Here is a 21,000-nt window from a genome sequence, read left to right on the forward strand (position 1 = left end):
GGCACCTGGAACAGGTGGGAATTCCAGGTGGGAAGCAGCTCACCTGGGCTCCTGTGGGCAGCAGAGAACCACCAAAGCTTTTCATATAGGCAATGCCACCAGAAGAACCGGTTAGTTCTCGGAACCGGAGGACAGTGAGCCTGGGAGTGACCCGCCCCCGCCGAGGGAGAACTCCTGCCTGCTGCAACAGCGGAGAGTCTGTCAGCAAAGCCAGCCCCCGCAGCTTCAGCATGGCGGGGACTAGCCCTGGCATGTGGGGAGCTGTGTGGTAGAGTGACCTTTTGTTTCTTGCAGAGGCCAAACTGAGCAGTTTCTGGCAGCTGATTTTGGATGAGAAGAAGCAGGTTTTCACTTCTGACAAATTCCTGCTCATGGCTTCAGAGGATGGTGAGTCACTACCCCCTTAGTTGAAGTCGAGTTTGGGGCTGAGTCTCTCTGGTGGGTCTTCAGAGAGGATCCTTCCCTGGCAGCCTGTTGTTTTGACCAGACAGCTCAGCAAAAACCTGGAGCAGAGTGATCTGGCAAACAGCTCAGCTTTTGTGGGAATGAATGTACTCCTGTGGGATGTGGAAGGCTAGGGAAATGGGAGGGAAGTGGGAGATTTGTGGAGACAGCACTAATAGTTGTGGAGCTGTGATATTAGGTGTAATTACAGCTGACTGGGTAATTGGTGCTGTCATAGAGGTTTTCGTGTACTGAGAGGCAGCTGAGAAGCTCTGGTGAAGTGTGGCTGGCTCCACCCGCACCAGGAGATGGAAGAACTGCTGGTTTCTATCTTGGCAGAGAAGGAACAGTTGATCTTTAAACGTATGTTTAAAATTCTGGGTTGCTTTAGAAGTATCCGCCGCTAATGGGTGATTGGAAAAGCCTTTTGACTGACAAATCACAATATTCTCTTAATGAGCTACAACTGTTAGTCACTTCTGATGTTTAAAAAATGTTTAGCTAATTTTTGAATAGGAGATATATTCACATAATAAAAAAAAAAGACCCAAGAGAGTCTACACTGAAAGTTATACCCTTGCTTTGATCTCTAGCCACCCATTGTCCCTGGCCATGGAGAACCAATTTTATCAGCTTCTTGTGTATCTTTGATATTTTATATTTATACCAATAAATAACCTTATGTATCAGTTCTCTGCCTTTTTTACACAAGTGTTAATATGCCTACTATATGCATTGTGCTGTCTAGATTTGGAAATCATTTCACGGAAGTATATAATGAGCGCTCTCATTCTTTTTTTTTAGAACTGCATAGTAATTTTAAAAAAATTATTTTATTGAAGTATAGTTGGACTTACAATGTGTTAATTTCTACTGTACAGCAAAGTGATTCAGTTATACGTATATATACATTCTTTTTCATATTCTGTTATCATTTATCACAGGATATTGAATATATTTTTGCTTGTTCCAAAATACACGTGTGCCTATGGAGAACAGTATGGAGGTTCCTTAAAAAACTAAAAATAGAACTACCACATGACCCAGCAATCCCACTACTGGGCATATACCCTGAGAAAACCATAATTCAAAAAGAGTCATGTACCACAATGTTCATTGCAGCTCTATTTACAATAGTCAGGACATGGAAGCAACCTAAGTGTCCATCGACAGATGATGAATGGATAAAGAAGATGTGGCACATATATACAATGGAATGTTACTCAGCCATAAACAGAAACGAAATTGAGTTATTTGTAGTGAGGTAGATGGACCTAGAGTCTGTCATACGGAGTGAAGTAAGTCAGAAAGAGAAAAACAAATACCGTATGCTAACACATATATGGAATCTAAAAAAAAAAAAAAAAAAAATGGTTCTGAAGAACCTAGGGGCAGGACAGGAATAAAGGCGCAGATGTAGAGAATGGACTTGAGGACATGGGGAGGGGGAAGGGTAAGCTGGGACGAAGTGAGAGAGTGGCATGGACTTATATACACTACCAAATGTAAAATAGATAGCTAGTGGGAAGCAGCCGCATAGCACAGGGAGATCATCTCGGTGCTTTGTGATCACCTAGAGGGATGGGATAGGGAGGGTGGGAGGAGACGCAAGAGGGAGGAGATACGGGGATATATGTATGTGTACAGCTGATTCACTTTGTTACAAAGCAGAAACTAACACACGATTGTAAAGCAATTATACTCAAAGATGTTTTAAAAAAAAAACAGAATACACATGTGTAGTCAGCAAAAAAGAAAATTCAGTAGATACATGTATATGTATAACTGAATCACTTTGCTGTACACCTGAAACTAACACAACATTGTTAATCAGCTATACTCCAATATAAAATAAAAACTTAAAAAAAAAATTCTAGTGAACTGTAATTTTACCTTTACATTTTGGTGTTCATTTTCCAGTTCTTCCCAGTTCTCTCTGGATGTGTTCTCTATTTTAAAAACACTTGTGCTGTTTCTGTCCCCTCCCAGCCCTCTGTACCGTGCTGCATCTGACAGAGAGACTGTTCCTTGACCATCCGCACAGACTCACAGGCAACAAAGTTCAGTACGTGGGGCTTGTTTACCTTTCCCCTTGGGCCAAGTGACACAAACCCTGACAGGAGCCTGAGACGTGGCGGTGTGTGAGGGGTGGGAGGCTGGCTGCGGAGAGCCCTATGCCTGGCTTTCCCCCAGGACGCCCTGTCCCTCTGCTGCAGGCAGTACCACCGGGCTCTGGTGGCGGTGCTCCTAAGCCGCACCTGGCACGTGCGCAGGCAGGCCCAGCAGACGGTTCGGAAGCTGCTGTCTGCTCTCGGGGGCTTCAAGCTGGCCTGCGGACTCCTGGAGGAGCTGAAGACTGTCCTCAGTTCTCACAAGGTCAGGGCATCTGGGCTGCAGAACTGGGGCTCACAGACCCCCTTAGCTGACCCTGCTTATGCTGTGGGATTTTAACTAGACTGCTCCTGGGCTGTTCTCACTCACTCAGACTGTGTGATGCCAGAATCTTCTGCCCTGCCCTAGAGTTTGGGTAACACCTTGTTTCATATAATTCCTTTTCCTTTTCAGATGCTTTTCTTTCTTCCCATGTTTTATGACATGTAGCTCAACCTTTTTATTCTTGAGTAATGGAAAAACACTTCATTTTTAAAGCACTTTATAATTTTTAAAGTGTTTTCTACCCATTGTCCCTTTCAGTTTTTCACAATGCCTTTAAAAGGCTGACAGGCTTACTACGATTATTTTATATGAGTTGTCCAGGGTTCCGGTAGCTGAAATGACTTGCTCAGGGTCCCCCAGCCAGGGGGTGGCAGAACTGGGAGTTGACCCGCAAGACCCGGCTCCTAATTTCAGGGCTCTTTGTTCCCTGTTTCACTGCTTCCCTCCTTCCCTAAGCCTGCTTGAGGGATGTGGGCCAGTGACAGACTTGCAGTCTCAGGGTAGGTCCCCTGGACCAGTGTCTGTTGCCTTCTTTCCCCCTGTGGGCTGTTTTAGGTGCTTCCTTCCAGGCCCATCTCATAGCCTGTGGGTCCCAGTGCAGGGCACTGGGTGTCAGTATCCACACCAACAGGGAGCCCAGAGAACAACATGAATGAGAGGCAGCTGCCTCCCTGGCATCTTCATCTCCTGTGTGCCAGGCCTGCACGGGGCTCTGAGCAGTGGGGCTCATGTGTTGTCTCCCCACAGGTGCTGCCCTTAGAGGCTCTGGTGACCGATGCCGGGGAGGTGACTGAGGCGGGCAAGGCCTACGTGCCTCCGCGGGTCCTGCAGGAGGCTCTGTGCATCATCTCTGGGGTGCCAGGGCTGGAAGGTGATGTCACCAACACGGAACAGCTGGCCCAGGAGATGCTGATCATCTCCCACCACCCGTCCTTAGGTGCGTGCCTGGGGCGGGTATTGGAGGGGCGGGGACTACGTTGTAGGAGCAGGCCGGGCAGAAGGCCTCAAAGAGCTCCCCTTCCCTTCAGTGGCTGTGCAGTCTGGCCTGTGGCCAGCACTTCTTGCCAGGATGAAGATCGATCCGGAAGCCTTCATTACCAGGCACCTGGATCAGATCATTCCCAGGATCACCACACAGAGCCCCCTGAACCAGGTAATTGGCGTGTGAGCTGGTTTTGGTCTCAGGTCAGAGTCCAGACAGGGAAGATTCAGAGAAACAGGGAAGGTGTGATGAAAAGTGGGTTGAACCCTTGGGTTTCATGTGGCAGAAAATGCAAACTAGTTTGAGCACAAGAGGGAACTTGCTTGTTCCCTCATCTAACTGGTAAGACCCAGGATGTGACTGGACAGGGACTCAGGTGTCTTCAGGACCTTATAGGTGGTGTGTCTCCTGCTCTCTGTCCATCTCTCTGTCTCATCCATCTGTGTACCATTTCTGCTTTCCACGGCATGGGCTCCATTCTCAGTCTCCCCTTTTTAGTAGCAGAATAGCTATTCCAGGCTTACTTCTTGTCCTGCATCAGCTCCAGTGGGAAAAGCTTGCGTTTTCCAGTCATTTCAGCTGGCATGGGGTCTTACTGCCCTGGTTGACCTGACTTGGGTCTTGTGCTTATCCTGGGGCCCATCCTTCTGGTCTGGGTCACATGCCCACCTCTGGAGAGGGTGGGGTCAGCTCCACCTGAACCATAGAGATTGAGATTGGGAGAGGAATGTGCCCCCCAAATCAGGGTGCTAGTACCAGGTAGGTACAGCTCGCTGAGAAGGCAGGCACACACTATAGTTGTCCACTCCAGTAGGCAGTGTTCAGAAAGAGCAGGCAGTGGCAAGAAGAAGGGGAGCCAATTGCCTGGGGCATTTAGGCCCGGCAGGACCCCTCTCCAGTGCCAGCCGTGGCGCACACTGACCGTGTCTATGTTTGTCTGGCAGTCTTCCATGAATGCCATGGGCTCCCTCTCCATCCTGTCCCCAGACCGGGTCCTCCCTCAGCTCATCAGCACCATCACCGCTTCCGTGCAGAACCCAGCGCTGTGCCAGGTGACACGGGAGGAGTTTGCTATTATGCAGACCCCTGCCGGGGAGCTGTACGACAAATCCATCATCCAGAGGTGAGCCCCCACTCATGGGCTCAATAGCCCCAAGTCTTAGTTTTCTTTTTTTTCTCTTTCCTTTTTTTTTTTTTTTTCAATTAATTAATTTATTTGGCTGCGTCGGGTCTGAGTTGCAGCACGCGGGATCGTTCCCTGCGGCACGCGGCCTCTTGGTTGCCGCGCACGGGCTTCTCTCTAGTTGTGGCACGTGGGCTCTAGAGCACGCGGGCTCAGTAGTTGTGGTGCGTGGGCTCAGTTGCCCCATGGCATGTGAGATCTTAGTTCCCCAACCAGGGATTGAATTTGCGTCCCCTGCATTGGAAGGTGGATTCTTAACCACTGGACCACCAGAGAAGTGCCTGTCAGATGGAGACTATGTGTCCTTTGTCGGGTCTTGTGAGGAGTAAATGAAACAATCTGTCTGTTCATTGGAGGAGTGCTTGCTGTGTTCTAGGCACAGTACTTAGGCCCGGGATACAAGAGCATGTAGAGTATCCAGCACTTTCCTGGTGCATATGACTTAAAAGCTAGCTGGGGTTTTATGGCTGGCGGGAGGCTGAAGGGCCTGGTGGCTGTTTTGAACCTGGCTGATCACCTGCTCTGGTGTTTCAGTGCCCAACAGGACAGCATAAAAAAGGCCAACATGAAGCGAGAGAACAAAGCTTACTCCTTCAAGGAGCAGATCATCGAGCTGGAGCTGAAGGAGGTGGGTACGTGGAGGCCTCACACGTGGGGTGGCCTCAGGCTGGTCCCTTGAGTCATCCTGACCCATGGCACACTCCTCCGACCTCCCCACTGATCCTGAGTCCTCCTGCCACACTCTTTATCTGCCCTTTCTCGGGTAGCTTTCTCTACCCCCAACTCAAGGAAAACAAATTTTTCTCTCTGCTGGCAGTAGTTCATGTATTTCCTCTGCTAAGTGGTGTTGCTTGATTCCATGCCTGTCCCCCCAGCTCCTGGAAGGCTGGGACCTATCTGTCCTCCTGATAGTAGGCACAGGGCCTGGCACAGTGTAGCCGCTGGGCGTGGTTCATCGCTGTATTTGGCAGTGACAGAACTAGTTCTGACAGGAGCAAAGCACACAGGGCTCTTTCCTGTCTCAGAGCCTTTGTTTGCTCCTCCCTCGGTTTTTTGTTTTTTTGTTTTTGTTTTTTTTCCTCCCTCAGTCTTTACAAGGCTGGGTTCTTGTCTTCCACATCTCTGCCCACATATCCCCTTCGCGGAGAGGTGACCCCTCTGCCCACCCTATCCAGAGTAGACACCGCGCCTCTTCTCATTTGCTATGCATCATATTTATTCCTTTCATAACATTTGTCATGATCTGAAGTCACCTTGTTTATGTATCTGTTTCCCTGTTCGTTGTCTACCTGCACCCACTAGATCGTCAGCTCTGTGAGGATAAAGACTTGGTCTTGTTCTCACGGTCTCCCCAGCATCTAGAACAGTGCCTGGCACCATGTAGGTGCTAAGTAAAGACTTATCAAATGAATGAGTGCTCTCGGTCTTTGCAAGGCTTTAGCTTATACTGGAAGAGAGTGTCTGTAGGGCGGGCTGGCAGGAGGGGAGGCTGAAGCTGCATGGCTACCAAAATACCCTTTTCAGCACCTGGAGGGACTTTTCATTTCTCTAACGTATAAAGGCCCTTCTTGTGTTTGTTAGTAGAGAATCCAGCAAGAAATCGCCTCTCTACTGCTCTCTCTGTTCTGTAGAAACCAGGTGGCTGTGGACTTGTGGGAGTAGGGGAGGCCACATGGCAGGTTGGGGGGACAGGTCACAGACGTAGAGCTGTCCTGGTGCTGACTGGGGAGCTGAGCGTGCCCCGCTTGCTGGGAGGGAGGGAGTTCCCTTCCCTGGAGATGGATTTGCTTTGCTTGTTCCCTTCAGGAGATAAAGAAGAAGAAAGGCATAAAAGAGGAGGTGCAGCTGACCAGCAAACAGAAGGAGATGCTGCAGGCCCAGCTGGACAAGGAGGCACAGGTCCGGAGGCGGCTGCAGGAGGTAAGCAGGTGCTGCCCCCACACGCCTGCGCCACGAGAGTGCTGGGCCGCCTGGGGCAGGGCCCCGCTCACTGGCCTTCTGGGGTGACTCTGCTTACAGCTGGACAATGAGCTGGAGGCGGCGCTAGGACTGCTGGACACCATCCTGGCCAAGAACCCGTCCGGCCTGACCCAGTACATCCCTGTCCTGGTCGACTCTTTCCTGCCCTTGTTGAAATCTCCCCTCGCTGCTCCCAGGATCAAGAACCCTTTCCTGTCCTTGGCTGCCTGTGTCATGACCCCTAGGCTCAAGGCTTTGGGTTAGTCCTCTTTGGCTGGCTGTGGGCATGACCCTGGGGCAGGATGGGGGTGGACAGAGATGCCCCCGAGTGCTCGTGGGGAGGCATGCAGTGACCTAGGCTACTGACTTGTTTTCCTATGGATGCAGCCTCGGGCATCTCAAGCTGCGTATCCTTGGGAGCACACAGTGCCGCCTCCTCTCTCCTGTTTTATGTCTTCTGAGTCTTCATTCTGAGGGCCAAGTTTTAGATGCTAGTTGATGATCTTTCTGTAGTGTTTTTTTTTTTTTTTTTTAAGTTATTTATTTATTTATTTTTGGCTGCGTTGGGTCTTCGTTGCTGTGCGCAGGCTTTCTCTAGTTGTGGCGAGTGGGGGCTACTCTTCTTCGCGGTGCACGGGCTTCTCATTGTGGTGTCTTCTCTTGTTGCAGAGCAAGGGCTCTAGACGCGTGGGCTTCAGTAGTTGTGGCGCACGGGCTTAGTTGCTCCGCAGCATGTGGGATCTTCCTGGACCAGGGCTCGAACCCGTGTCCCCTGCATTGGCAGGAGGATTCTTAACCGCTGTGTCACCAGGGAAGCCCTGTAGCAGTTTTAAATTCAGTGGCAGTGGGATGGTTTGGTGCCACGTGGCCTGTCTGTGTAGCCCAGAGCTCCTGAGCGGCCACGTGTGGATGACCAGAGGTCTCTGTGGCCTTTAGCTTTCTGTTGGCTGTGGAGAAACAAAGACCAGGTGGGGTGGCTGGGAATTGTGGAGGCCTCGCTTTATGGGTTGTTTAACGACCTTGAGGGTGAACATACCTTGAGCCTGAGGGGTATGTTCCCTTTAGGGTGAGGCTGGAGTCAGGCGGTACACACAGAACCTGCCGGAAGTATTACCTGGCTGGCTGCGCTGCTGCATGGAAGGTGGGAGGACCACACGGATAGAGCTGAATAACTCCCAACTGAATAACCCCTGGGTGGCTCATGCCTCCTCTCAGCGCACTTTTAATTCCTTAGTGTCAGAAGGGTATCTCCTTGCCGGACTGCCTACCCTTTGGCGCTGTCATGGAGATGAAATGAGAAATTAGGTTGAGGATACTTAGGCAGAGCAGAATTGATTACTATTAAGTCAGAGGAACATGGCATCTCTGCCCTGGGTCCCTGGTTTGCACCTGGGCCAGATTCTGTGTCTTTGCGAGGGTCGTCCCCTGCTGGGTCCCTTCTCTTGGACACAGGAACTTTGGTGAGCCACGTGACTCTCCGCCTGCTGAAGCCAGAATGTGCCCTGGATAAGTCATGGTGCCAGGAGGAGCTGTCGGTGGCTGTGAAGAGGGCGGTGACCCTGCTGCACAGTCACGCCATCACCAGCAGGGCAGGCAAGGGAGAACCAGGTAAGGGACAGGACGGACAGAGGGCACGAGGCGGTATGAACCGTGCAGGGATTGCACGAGCTACGGCGTCCCGTCCCCCGGGGCTTCCTGAGGCTGTAGCCTCCAGTGAGTCTCTTCCCTCCCTGGCCTTGATTTCCTCATCTGAAAAAGGGGGGATGGATGATTTTTGAGCCTGGTCCCTGGTATTCTGAGTCACTGTGACCCCCATTGAGGGTTTAGTTCTTGCCATTGGAAGCTACTTGTCTGTCTGTCTGTCTGTCTGTCTATCTATTTATTTATTCATTCATTCATTCATTCATTCATTCATTCATTTATGGCTGTGTTGGGTCTTCGTTTCTGTGCGAGGGCTTTCTCTAGTTGTGGCAAGTGGGGGCCACTCTTCATTGCGGTGCGCGGGCCTCTCACTGTCGTGGCCTCTCTTGTTGCAGAGCACAGGCTCCAGACGCGCAGGCTCAGTATTTGTGGCTCACGGGCCTAGTTGCTCCGCGGCATGTGGGATCCTCCCAGACCAGGGCTCAAACCCGTGTCCCCTGCATTGGCAGACAGACTCTCAACCACTGCACCACCAGGGAAGCCCCTACTTGTCTGTTTTAACTCTCACATTGTGGAACTAGGCAGTGTCTGGGGGTAGGGGCAAGACTGCCTTTAGAACTGGGCTACTGTCTGTCATACCTCTTGTCATGCCACATACTTCAGGGTGTCAGGGCCTCCAGCCTTCCCCCCCCCACTTGCCCTGAGGATGGACACTGAGGCAGCCGTGCTCAGGGTCCTGCCCGACCTACAGGATCCATCTGCTTCTTGCTCTCACAGACGCCGCGCCCCTGTCCGCGCCAGCCTTCTCCTTAGTCTTCCCATTTCTGAAGATGGTGCTGACCGAGATGCCCCACCACAGCAAGGAGGAGGAGGAGCGCATGGCCCAGATTCTTCAGATCCTCACCGTCCACGCCCAGCTGAGGGCCTCACCCAGCAGCCCACCAGGGCGTGTGGACGAGGTTGGCCCGGGGAGCTCGGCTCCCCCTCGGCTTGAGGGGGTTGGGGAGGCAGGGGCTTCCGACGCTTCCCGACCCATGAACAATTCTGGGGGGGAGGTCATGCCGCATATACATATACCTATAGCAGCAACCATTGGTGAGGAGGGCCCAAATGTTCTCTATTCAGTGCGGTTGTCAAGACCTCACAGAAGCTTATGGGTCTCTTGTGTCTGATAGTTTCTGACCCAAAGAAGTTGAAGGATTTTGTATTAATTTATTGTTCTGTTTCTAACTCAGAAGATAGTGATGATCACTCTCTCCCTTTGACTTGCTTATGATTGTGAGACTGGAGCTCATTCATTGAGGAGTTTTCTTTTTAATAAATTGTGTTCTAAAAATTTGCCAAAGTAATGCATGAGTAAAATTCCAACAGTACAGAAGCAAAAGGGAAATGCCACTCCCTAGAGGTAACTATTGCTAACAGTTTGGCCTCTACCCTTGTGGACCTTTTTTTTTTAAGCACATTCAAAACTCATACCCACAAACACAGCAAAGCAAAAATGGATTGTACTGCTTCTTTCATGGGACTATATTCTCTGGGTCTCCTCCGGTGTCCGGATCCATATGATCCACGTCACATGGATCTAATTTTACAGGCTGCATGGGGTTCTATGCTGTGGGTGCACCATGGTTTAGTTAACTTTTTACTTGATTGATATTTTAAGGTTGTTTCTAACGTTTCCATATTTTGAACATCGCTGTGGTGTGTCCCCTTGTACATTTATGTCCCTTGCACACTGTGTGAACATTTCTGTAGGACAGATTCTTGGGCATGGAATTGTTAGGTTATGTGACATATTCTGAGCAATACCCTCACTAACCGTTTTCTTTTCTCCAATCCTAATACAACCTCACGTAGTGTTAATCTTGCCAACGATGGGTGAAAGAATGGTGTAATGTTTTATTTCGCATTTTTTTACTTTACTTGTAAAGTTCAGTATCTCTTCATATGTTTATGGGCCACCTGTATTTCATATTCTGTGAATTTCAACCAAGGTTAAGAGTTTATTTTTAGTCCCTGAAGATCCTGGTTGACTGGGGTTGGCTCCTGTGCATTGAGTTGTAAACCTGACAGGGTTTCTACAGTGGAGTCAGCAGTATGACCCAGAATGTTCCCCTGTGGGTGAGAGGGTGCTGCTTCATGTGCCACCGGACTTGGTTACAGACCTTCCCTGGAGCTTCACCCTGACTTACCTTCTGTTCTCTCTTAGAATGGCCCAGAGTTGCTGCCTCGTGTGGCCATGCTGCGCCTTCTGACTTGGGTGATCGGCACAGGCTCTCCCCAGCTGCAGGTGATCTGGTTCCCAGTTGGCTTTTGCGGTGGCTCAGTTCATGACCCCAACCTCAGGTCCTAGTTCTTCTCTCAGCCCTCAGTTCTGGCCTTGGGCAGAAGAGCTGCTTTTAAGAGCCAGCCTGACTGTTCTCAGCTAGTGAGGGGTTTTGCTTGGGTCCTGCCACTGGCCTTGGCCTGGCGCTGGGGTCTGAGCCCTAGTAGGGCTGTGGGGTGGGCATTCTCAGTTCAGATTCCTCCCTGGGCCCCTCAGCCCATCACCTGGCTCCCCTGCCTGGCCCCATAGTAGGAAAAAAATTTGTGGAACTGAGCCCAGCGGGTGGATGTCTTCCTCAGGTTCTGGCTTCAGACGCCCTGACCACCCTGTGTGCCAGCAGCAGTGGCAAGGATGGCTGTGCCTTTGCAGAGCAGGAGGAGGTGGACGTGCTGCTCTGCGCCTTGCTGTCCCCCTGTGCTAGTGTGCGGGACACTGTGCTCCGGGTGCGTGCCCACTCCCTCTTGGGGCTACCATGGCGTCCCTTGTCCCTCAGTGTCCCTGTTAGAGCTGCCCTGATGGGAGATGCCGCACATAGGCACCAGTGTGTCCTGGAGGCAAAGAGAAGAGGCCACGGAGTGTGGTTCGGGGTCATTCTAGGAATTGGAACAGCTAAACAGTTGTCATGTATCACTGCCTATTTTTTTCTTCACCGCGGAAGGCTTCACCTAATTTCTAAAATGGAATGTGGATCTTGGTACTTTTATAGACAGATATAACTCACAGGATTGGTTCATTTCTTCAACCTACTACCTTATACTTTTTCTTGGTGCTTTGGGACCCAAAACTAAAGGATCCCCTTGGAGTATGAGACATTGATTCCTAAATGCCAGACTGCAGGCTCCTGCTATTGCTCTGTGACAGAGGTTTCACTGGTCCTTGGTAAAAATGTGAAAAACAATGGCAATGTGGCAAATATTTCTTAAAACAAAGGGAATGTCCTTTTCCTAAGGTTTTGTCTGACTTGTGTGTTTAGAGTTAAACTTTTAAATTCTATGTTAGAAAAGATTCTACCGCTACATGCTATCATTTCATGAAAGAAAAGCTCTTTGAAGAGCAGCTAATGAGCTGAACTGACTCATGGCGCTCCCTAACCAGCGCTGTCCAGTGGAGCGTTCTGCAGGGCTGGAAATGTACATCTGTGCTGTCCAGTGTGGTAGCCACCGGCCAGCGTATGGCTGTTGAGCACTTGAAATGTGGCTGGTGCAGCTGAAAAAGTTAGAGTTCATTTTAAATGATTTCCCTGTGGAGACCCACGTGCGGCCGGTGGCTGCATCTTGGATGGTTCAGCCCTAGAGGGAGGCAGGGTGGTGGCGGGCAGGTCAGAGGCTCTTCCAAAGGTCGTGCCTCACACGGTGTGATCCCACCCCCTCTCAGGGGCTGTTGGAACTCCACATGGTATTGCCAGCGCCTGACACTGATGAGAAGAATGGCCTGAACCTTCTGCGGAGGCTCTGGGTGGTCAAGTTTGACAAGGAGGAGGAGATCCGGAAGCTGGCTGAGAGGTGAGAGCCGTCGGAAGGCTGGTTTTCCTGCTCTGTTTTCTTTCCCCTCGTGAAATAACTGGAGCCAGCGTGCTCAGCCTACAGAGGGAAAGAGGGTCGGGTGGTCGGGTTTGGCAGGGCCTGCGCTGCAGGTCCTTGTCTGACCAGCTCCGCCTTCGGTCTGCTATAGGCTCTGGTCAACCATGGGCCTAGATCTGCAGCCAGACCTCTGCTCCTTGCTCATCGACGACGTCATCTATCACGAGGCAGCTGTGAGGCAGGCCGGGGCCGAAGCCCTCTCCCAAGCAGTGGCGCGTTACCCGCGGCAGGCGGCGGCGGTTATGGGCAGGCTTATGGAGATTTACCAGGAGAAGCTCTATGTGAGTCGCTGTGCACCGCGACGCGGTCTGGGTGTGTGAGGGTGGGTTGGACCCTGTTCAGCCTCCCACCTGCTCCAAACAGGAGCCACACTGTGGCTCAGGGTGGCTTGTGCCTAATCTCTTGTCTCACCTGGGTCGCTGGCTTTACTGGAGAGAGCGCTGCAGTGCATTGATCAACCTGTCTGTTGCAGCGGCCGCCCCCGGTGCTGGATGCTTTGGGACGCGTTATCTCAGAATCTCCTCCAGATCAGTGGGAAGCCAGGTATAACAGCTGCTTCTGCCTTGTACCACTCAGTGCTTTCTGAGGTGTGGCAGGTTGGCTGGGCTGGGTGCTGTGAAGAGGCAACATGGGATAATGGATCAGCAGAGGGAAACAGCAAGACCTCCCTCTGAGTCAGAGACCTGAGTTGAAGTTCTGGCTCCTCCTGGCTAGCTAGACGACATGTTTCTCCTTTCCTCCGGGGGACTCTGTTTCTGTAGAGGTCCCTGGGCACCTCCTTACTGCTGTAGCTGAAAGAATAATAGTACTTAGCCTTTGTAGAATACGTCCACTTCTGAATGCCTTCACATCTGGTTCCTTCACCTCCCTTTCCTCCTGCCCTGGAGGGAGAGGGGTAGGCGATGCACTCACACCTGGGGGAACAGAGGCAGAGCTGGTCCCCTCCCCAAGGTCACCCTGTAGGAGGTAAGCCCTGGGCAGATAGGAGGACTCTGTTTTACAAGTGGGCCGTTCCCAAACCAGTGGGCACAGCCGTGGGTAAGCACAGGGCATTGGGCTCCGTGTTGTGCTCTGCCCCTGAAGCAGTGTTTGCTGTTGGCAGCCTCACTCTCCTAGTGACATACTGGGATAGGTGCCACCAGCAGGGGAGGAGGCCTCTGGCTTGCCCTTGCCCCCCCTGACACGCTCTCCCTTCTTTCCTAGGTGTGGCTTGGCTTTGGCTCTGAACAAGCTCTCCCAGTGTTTGGACAGTTCTCAGGTGAAGCCACTCTTTCAATTTTTTGTCCCTGATGCCCTCAACGACCGAAACCCAGACGTCCGGAAGTGCATGTTAGATGCAGCCCTTGCGACGCTCAACACACATGGGAAGGTAAAAGATTTCAGCTAGCTGAGGAGGTGGGGAGAAGGCTGGGCCAAGGTGGGCTGAGCAGTGGTGCCGCAGGGATGCTGAGTGCTCGAAATCCAGGCAGGGCACTAGCCCCCGTGGAAAATTCCATTTGTATTTCTTTTGAGTCATAAAGACCCCCCAAAAGGGTGTTAAATTCTTGTAAGTCTGCTGCAATTCTGCCAGAAACTGGGAAACCCGCTGGCACTGCTGGCTAGCTTGTTAGGATGCCTGTCCCAGAGCCAGCCTTGGGCTTGGTCCTCGGGCAGAGACCGTCATCCCCAGGCACAGCCTGTGGGCTGACGTGAGGCTCCTGGAGCTCTTGGCTTTCCAGGAGAACGTCAACTCGCTGCTGCCGGTGTTTGAGGAGTTTCTGAAGAACGCACCCAATGATGCCAGCTATGACGCTGTGCGGCAGAGCGTGGTGGTCCTGATGGGCTCTCTAGCCAAGCACCTGGAAAAGAGCGACCCCAAAGTGAAGCCTATTGTCGCCAAGCTCATCGCCGCTCTCTCCACCCCCTCCCAACAGGTACCTGCCCCCTGGCCTGGGGCCCCAACTGGGTGGGCAGTGGGATGCTAGGGACAGAGTCGGGTATCAGGGTCCAGAAGGCCCAGTTCTCTGCGAGGAGTCATCTCGTCTCGGGACAGCCTGGTTTATAGTCAGGAATACGCACCTCTGGAGGGGGAGTTAGTTTGTTACTTTGTTCTAGTAGACCTCTTAGATGTTTTCATTTTTTCTACTCATTTTCTAAGAGTCAGTTTTTGCATTTAGAGTAAACCTGTCCCTGGGTATACAGAGGTTTTAAAAAAAAAAAAAAAAAATTGTTCTTGATGTGTTAGCCTTTTCCTGATCCTCTCCCTGTGTGTGTTATATGTTTTGGGGGCCTTGTAATGCAGCCTCCAAGCTACAGTGCAAAGGATTTTTTTTTTGTTCTCTTATTTGAAAAACACATTTACATGTATTTTCTGTGACTTGCATTTCGGACAACCCAGAGTGTCCTCCTCAAAGGCACAGTTGAAAACCACAGGTTTACTGAATTGTGGTCAAATAGGCTGTCAGAGTACCTGGCCTCCCAAGCTTCCTGCCCAGGCCCCTGGTTGCAGACTGCCTCGCTGCCCTGGTCGGGCTTCATGAGCTGTGGCTGGAAGACGACTGACAGCATCTTTTGGGACTGCTTGATTTGGACCTGGCCCTGTAAGGCCCAGCCCCATTTCCCCGTGACTACAAATTTGAAAACTGAGAGATTTGGGCTGTTTTTAAGGAGGCACAGTAGCATGCCTCTCTCTGGATCTTTCTCTGTGAGTGCGTTTAATCTTCCTGAGGTTTTACCCCACCTGCCCAGGCCTAGGTTCTCTCTTCAGACCAGAAATAGCACCGTAATGGCTGATGCTCTCCCGGCTAACAGATGTAGCGCGCACCCTGACGGAATGTGGGTCAGGCATGAGCTTGTACCACCATCTGCCTTTCCGATGCCCTGTGTGGTCTGACCTGCGGTGGCTGAGATGGGGGGACGTTTGGGGGTGAGGTGCTGCGGAGGACTGCATCGGCTGCCAGGGCCTGGCTGTGGTTGAGCTGCAGCACTGACGCGGCGGGCCCCTCCCCCAGGTCCAGGAATCCGTGGCCAGCTGCTTGCCGCCCCTCGTCCCCGCCATCAAGGAAGACGCTGGAGGGATGATCCAGAGGCTGATGCAGCAGCTGCTGGAGTCAGACAAGTACGCTGAGCGCAAAGGGGCTGCTTACGGGCTGGCGGGCCTGGTAAAGGGCCTGGGCATCCTGTCGCTGAAGCAGCAGGAGATGATGGCTGCGCTGACCGATGCCATCCAGGACAAGAAGAACTTCCGCCGCCGAGAGGGTGAGTGTCTCCAAGCTCGGTGCCGCCCAGCGTGGGAGGTCAGTCCCCATGGCTGCCAGAGGAGGGAATCCGGCTTTTCCTCCCCTGCTGAAGGCCGGCGTTTGTGTGTGTGCTGCAGGGGGGCAGCTGTCTGTGAGCCATTCCATCCCATCCTTGCTGATGCGGCCCGGACTTCCTTTTTTCTAACTCAGCAACACCCTCAGCTGAGAGAGACTTGCCTTTCTAGCTGTCAGTGCTCCCTGTTCTCAGCTCCTTTATGCTCAGGGGAGGCAGAGGGGCTGCTCCCTCACGGGGCGGCCACTTTAGTCCCACAGCTGCCCTGAGTGTTTTCCAGAGGGTGAGGAGGTGGTGGGGAGCTTGTCCTGTAGCTGCCCCGAGAGGACATCCTGTTCCCAGCTGTCCTGCCTTCTCCCCCAGGAGCCCTCTTTGCCTTCGAGATGCTCTGCACCATGCTGGGAAAGCTCTTCGAGCCGTACGTGGTTCATGTGCTGCCCCATCTGCTACTGTGCTTCGGGGATGGGAACCAGTACGTGCGTGAGGTAAGTCCTGAGGCTGCACTTGGGAATGGCTGGCAGTGGTTCGAGGCCCCTGCTGCTGGCAAGCCCTCTGCCCGCATCTTGGACACTGGTTACTGGTACGGACTCCTCTGGTTCCCAGTGAAGTACTGAAGCCCTAGGAGGTGAGAAACCATGTTTCTCCTGCTCAGCAGTCTCTGCGGGCCTGGGCACAGGGTCTGACGCAGTAGACCTCCCAGTGAGCATTGGTCACCAGGAGAACCCTCGGTCCAGCATCAGGCCTTGACCCTTGCGTAGCCGAGGAGGCCCCTGAACATCTTTTCTCCTCCCTTGAGGCTGCAGATGACTGTGCCAAGGCTGTGATGAGCAACCTGAGTGCTCACGGGGTGAAGCTGGTGCTCCCCTCCTTATTGGCTGCCCTGGAGGAGGAATCCTGGAGGACCAAAGCCGGTAAGGCCGCTCCCTCTGTGTCTCTGTCTCAACTTCCTGTTCTGAAAACTGCCCTCACAGGGGTCCAGAGCCACAGCTCTTGTGCCGTGTGTGCTCCCCAGCCCAGGGATGAGGCCAAGACTCTGGTTAGGCAGCTCATTGCTTTATTAGTTTGTGTGCTTTCTTGCAAAGAACAGGCCTCCCACAGGAGCCACAGACCTAAGTCAGGAAATCCCAGAACTTTAAGGCTAGTCTGTGGCTAGGTCTGTGATTTTAAAGCCTTTCCCCCAACCATTAAACCGCCTTTTTTTTTTTTAAAGAATCAATTTTTATTTTATTTTTGGTGGCTGTGTTGGGTCTTTGTTGCTGCACGCAGGCTTTCTCTAGTTGGGGCGAACAGGGGCTACTCTTTGTTGTGGTGCGTGGGCTTCTCATGTGGTGTCTTCTCTTGTTGTGGAGCACCGGCTCTAGGTGCGCGGGCTTCAGTAGTTGTGGCTCGCGGGCTCTAGAGCTCAGGTTTAGTAGTTGTGGCGCACGGGGTGGACTTAGTTGCTCCGCGGCATGTGGGACCTTCCCGGACCAGGGGTTGAACCCATGTCCCCTGCATTGGCAGGCAGATTCTTAACCACTGCGCCACCAGGGAAGTCCCAAAACCCCTTTTTAAAAAATGTTATCTTATTTGGAATCCTAATTTGTAAAACAGAGTTGCTCAGGTTTGGGGAGGGTCAGTGTCGGGGCTTCCTCCTCAGTCCTTCAGGCTTCCCCCTACATCTTGAAAAATCACAATCTTAATCAGTCTCCTCATTTGTAGATGAGGAGACTGAGGCCAGAGAAATTCAGTGAATTGACCTTGGATCACTGTCAGCTCTAAGCCAGGTCTGGCCACTCTCCCCAACACTGCCCAGCCTCTCGCCCAGGCTCCCAGGCTCAGCAGGCCTCAGGAGCATTTTGCTCGCTTGGCTGGAGCCAGGCCCTGTGCCCTCTTCCCGGGACTGCTGGAGCAGTCTGCAGAGGAGCAGGCCGTGTGTCCCTTGCCCGGGCAGCCAGCCCAGGCGACTTGCCAACCTGTGCTCAGTGATTTCATGCTGGGCGTGTGTCTGCCGTCTGCAGGGTCGGTGGAGCTGCTTGGGGCGATGGCGTACTGTGCTCCTAAGCAGCTGTCGTCCTGCCTACCCAACATCGTGCCCAAGCTCACGGAGGTGCTCACCGACTCCCACGTCAAAGTGCAGAAGGCCGGACAGCAGGCGCTCAGGCAAATTGGCTCCGTCATCAGGAACCCGGAGATCCTGGGTACGCCTCTCCCACGAGGGCACTGGCCCTGGCTCCTCCTCCCATCCCTGGACACTGCAGAGAACATGCACCCATTCAGCTTAGGCCCTCTGAGGACAGATATGTTCACATTGAGATAACCTCTAAATTTGGGGAAACCCTTTTCCTACGATAATAAGTGGAAAGTAGTTTGGAAGTGGTCTGTTTTCCTGTTGGTCTGGAGCAGTCGTTGACTGCTCAGGTAGGGAAACTGAGTTGTTGGCCCAGAAATAGCTTGACTCTAAGGGAGCCTTGAGGTCAACAGATGAATGACAAGCTCTGGACCACATCTGCATCATCCAAAGTGTTAGGTTTTGGGGAACTTTTCTATTCTCTCTCATTCCAGGAGACCTGTGATAGAGGGAAGGTTAGGGAGCTTACTTTTTAGTGTGGTTCTTTCTTGAGTAATTAGGGAAAGATTGATTTCTAGAAACAAACCCCAGCCAGCTACCTTGACCAGCACTGTACTTGTTAATTTTTAAGCTTCAGCATAGAACATCGGTACCCATTCAGTGCCTTTCAGCCTGAATATTTCCAGACTTGTTTTCATTCAGAAAATGATGGGTTTTTGTTTTTGTTTTTTAAGGGATGAATAGGTAGATGTGGATTTTGTTGTTGTTTACAATGTCCAGCACCCCTGGGGCTTTCTAAGGCCCAGAACAGTCTCATCTCTATCGAATGAATGCCTTCATTTTTGGAATCCAGCCTGGGACCTTTTTTTTCTTTTTTAAATTGACTAGTTTGTATAATGTAAAATTCACTTCTCAAAAATGTACAACTTAGTGGTTTTTAGCATATTCACAAAATTATGTAAGTATCACCGCTGTTTAGTTCCGGGGCATTTTCATCATCCCAGAAAGGAACCCCACACCCATTACCATTCACTCCTCATTTCCCCTCCTACCTCTAGCCCGTGACAACCACTAATCTATTTTCTGTCTCTGAGTTTGCCTATTCTGGACACTTCATGTAAATGGCATCATACAGTATGTGGCCTTTTATGTCTAGCATCTTGCATTTAGCATTATGTTTTCAAGGTTCATCCACACTGTAGCATGTATCAGTACTTCTTTCCTTTTATGGCCCAATAATGTATTCCATTGGATGAGTATACCACATTTTGTTTATCCATTCATCAATCGATAGATGTTTGGGTCGTTTCCACTTTTTGGCTATTAATGTTGCTATGAACATCTGTATCGAAGGTATTTTTTTCTTTTCCCTGTAGGCACGATTTCAGTTCTCTTGGTTAGATACCTAGGAATGGAATTGCTGGGTAAAAATTGTGGTAACTGTTTACCTTTTTGAGGAACTGCTAGACTGTTACCCCACGCGGCTGTACCATTTGACATTCCCGGCAGCAATGTATGAGAGTTCCAATTGCCAACTCTGTTATTGTCTGTCTTTTTGGTTACAGCCATCCTAGTGGGTGTGAAGTGGCATCTCATTGTGGTTTTGATTTGCATTTCCCTAATGACTAATGATGTGGAACATGTTTTCATGTGCTTATTTTTCATTTGCATATCTTCTTTGGAAAACTGTCTATTCAAATCCTTTGCCCATTTTTTAACTGGGTTATTAGTTTTTTGTTGTTGTTTGTTTTTTTTTTTTTCTGTTGTTTTTTTTGGTCTGCGTGCTTGGCTTGCGTGATCTTAGTCACCTGACCAGGGATTGAACATGGGTCCTGGCAGTGAAAGCACCGAGTCCTAACCACTGGACCGCCAGGGAATTCCCTTAAAAGTCTTGACCAGCATGTGTCTTTGTAGTTGTTGAATTCCCTGGGTTTGTGGAAGAGATAAGCCAGGTATTCCTCTTGGAATTCCTTCTGCTGGGCTGATGGTGCTGAACTTTTGAGATACGGCAGTATCTGGGCTTAGCTGCTCTGAGTATTGTGTGCTTCACTCCCACCACTGGTTCAGGGGCCTTTGGTGTCTCCAAACAGTTTTTTCACAAAACCACTTTGGGTTGCTGCTTCCAGAATAAGATCCATGTTGTCCAAGTAGCTCTCCCACAGAGGCCCAGCGCTGAGGCTGCAGCTCAGTGCCATTGAAGCTAGCCCACAGATGCCCCACCAGACCACAACTGTGCAGTGCAAAGGGGTGATGGCTGCCGTCCCCACACCGCTTCCTCTTGGGGAGCAGGAATAGAATTGCTCTTTGCAGACAGGCTGGCTTCCTCAGTTGGCGATTTGTGGGGCTCTAGGGAGGGGTGACCTTGGACTCCCTTCTCTTTGGGCCCCCTCTGGTGCTGGGGATCCAGCAGATTTGCCACACCATAGACTTGTACAAAGCAGCCTCTCTCTTGTTTGGACATGCAGCCATTGCCCCAGTCCTGCTGGATGCCCTGACGGACCCCTCTCGGAAGACCCAGAAGTGCTTGCAGACCTTGCTGGACACCAAGTTTGTCCACTTCATTGATGCCCCGTCCCTGGCCCTCATCATGCCCATTGTCCAGAGAGCCTTCCAGGACCGTTCCACGGACACACGGAAGATGGCAGCCCAGATCATTGGCAACATGTACTCCCTGACAGACCAGAAGGTATCAGCCTATCTGGGGCTCGTACAGGACAGACCAGTGGATGCTGGTTTAGGGCACAGAGTCCCTACTGACAGTAGACACAGGAGAGCTATGAGCATTTGATCCCTGATTATATTTGGGGGGAGAAATGGACCATTTTGGGGTAGAGGGTAGAAATCTAGGCTCTCTGGGCATCTTCCAGAATATAGCGATACAAGTCCTTACTAGCTCAGCCCCCAGGTGAGGCCTGTCCCACTGGGCTCCTTTTATAGATTGACAGGGAGGAAAGGTCCAGCCTCGCCTTTGACCTTTCAGGAGTCGAGGGTCCCGCTTTGGGAAAGCGGCTGCTGCTTTGCCTGCTTGCAGTGTTTTCTTGTCGAAAGCATTTGCTTCTGTAAGCCTCTCAGAGGAAATTAGCCTAGTTTGGGAGATTTACTTTGTTT

General features: G+C 51.4%; 1 protein-coding gene across 1 annotated transcript in view; it reads left to right on the plus strand.

The window, feature by feature from the left end:
- GCN1 (GCN1 activator of EIF2AK4) overlaps window positions 1–21,000 on the plus strand; it is a 56,328-nt gene that overhangs the window by 18,891 nt on the left and 16,437 nt on the right. The window contains exons 16-38 of the mRNA XM_082353652.1: window positions 295–387; window positions 2,434–2,509; window positions 2,661–2,820; window positions 3,628–3,817; window positions 3,909–4,033; window positions 4,807–4,985; window positions 5,580–5,673; window positions 6,852–6,965; window positions 7,065–7,263; window positions 8,457–8,612; window positions 9,423–9,604; window positions 10,855–10,935; window positions 11,271–11,414; window positions 12,346–12,473; window positions 12,643–12,832; window positions 13,024–13,094; window positions 13,755–13,920; window positions 14,270–14,464; window positions 15,542–15,788; window positions 16,206–16,327; window positions 16,639–16,753; window positions 17,843–18,022; window positions 20,358–20,578. Coding sequence (XP_082209778.1) covers window positions 295–387; window positions 2,434–2,509; window positions 2,661–2,820; window positions 3,628–3,817; window positions 3,909–4,033; window positions 4,807–4,985; window positions 5,580–5,673; window positions 6,852–6,965; window positions 7,065–7,263; window positions 8,457–8,612; window positions 9,423–9,604; window positions 10,855–10,935; window positions 11,271–11,414; window positions 12,346–12,473; window positions 12,643–12,832; window positions 13,024–13,094; window positions 13,755–13,920; window positions 14,270–14,464; window positions 15,542–15,788; window positions 16,206–16,327; window positions 16,639–16,753; window positions 17,843–18,022; window positions 20,358–20,578 — 3,428 coding nt within the window. The remainder of the gene's footprint in view (window positions 1–294; window positions 388–2,433; window positions 2,510–2,660; window positions 2,821–3,627; window positions 3,818–3,908; window positions 4,034–4,806; window positions 4,986–5,579; window positions 5,674–6,851; window positions 6,966–7,064; window positions 7,264–8,456; window positions 8,613–9,422; window positions 9,605–10,854; window positions 10,936–11,270; window positions 11,415–12,345; window positions 12,474–12,642; window positions 12,833–13,023; window positions 13,095–13,754; window positions 13,921–14,269; window positions 14,465–15,541; window positions 15,789–16,205; window positions 16,328–16,638; window positions 16,754–17,842; window positions 18,023–20,357; window positions 20,579–21,000) is intronic.

This window comes from Balaenoptera borealis (assembly GCF_965194805.1).
Source record: "Balaenoptera borealis genome assembly, chromosome: 14".
Taxonomy (NCBI): Eukaryota; Metazoa; Chordata; class Mammalia; order Artiodactyla; family Balaenopteridae; genus Balaenoptera; species Balaenoptera borealis.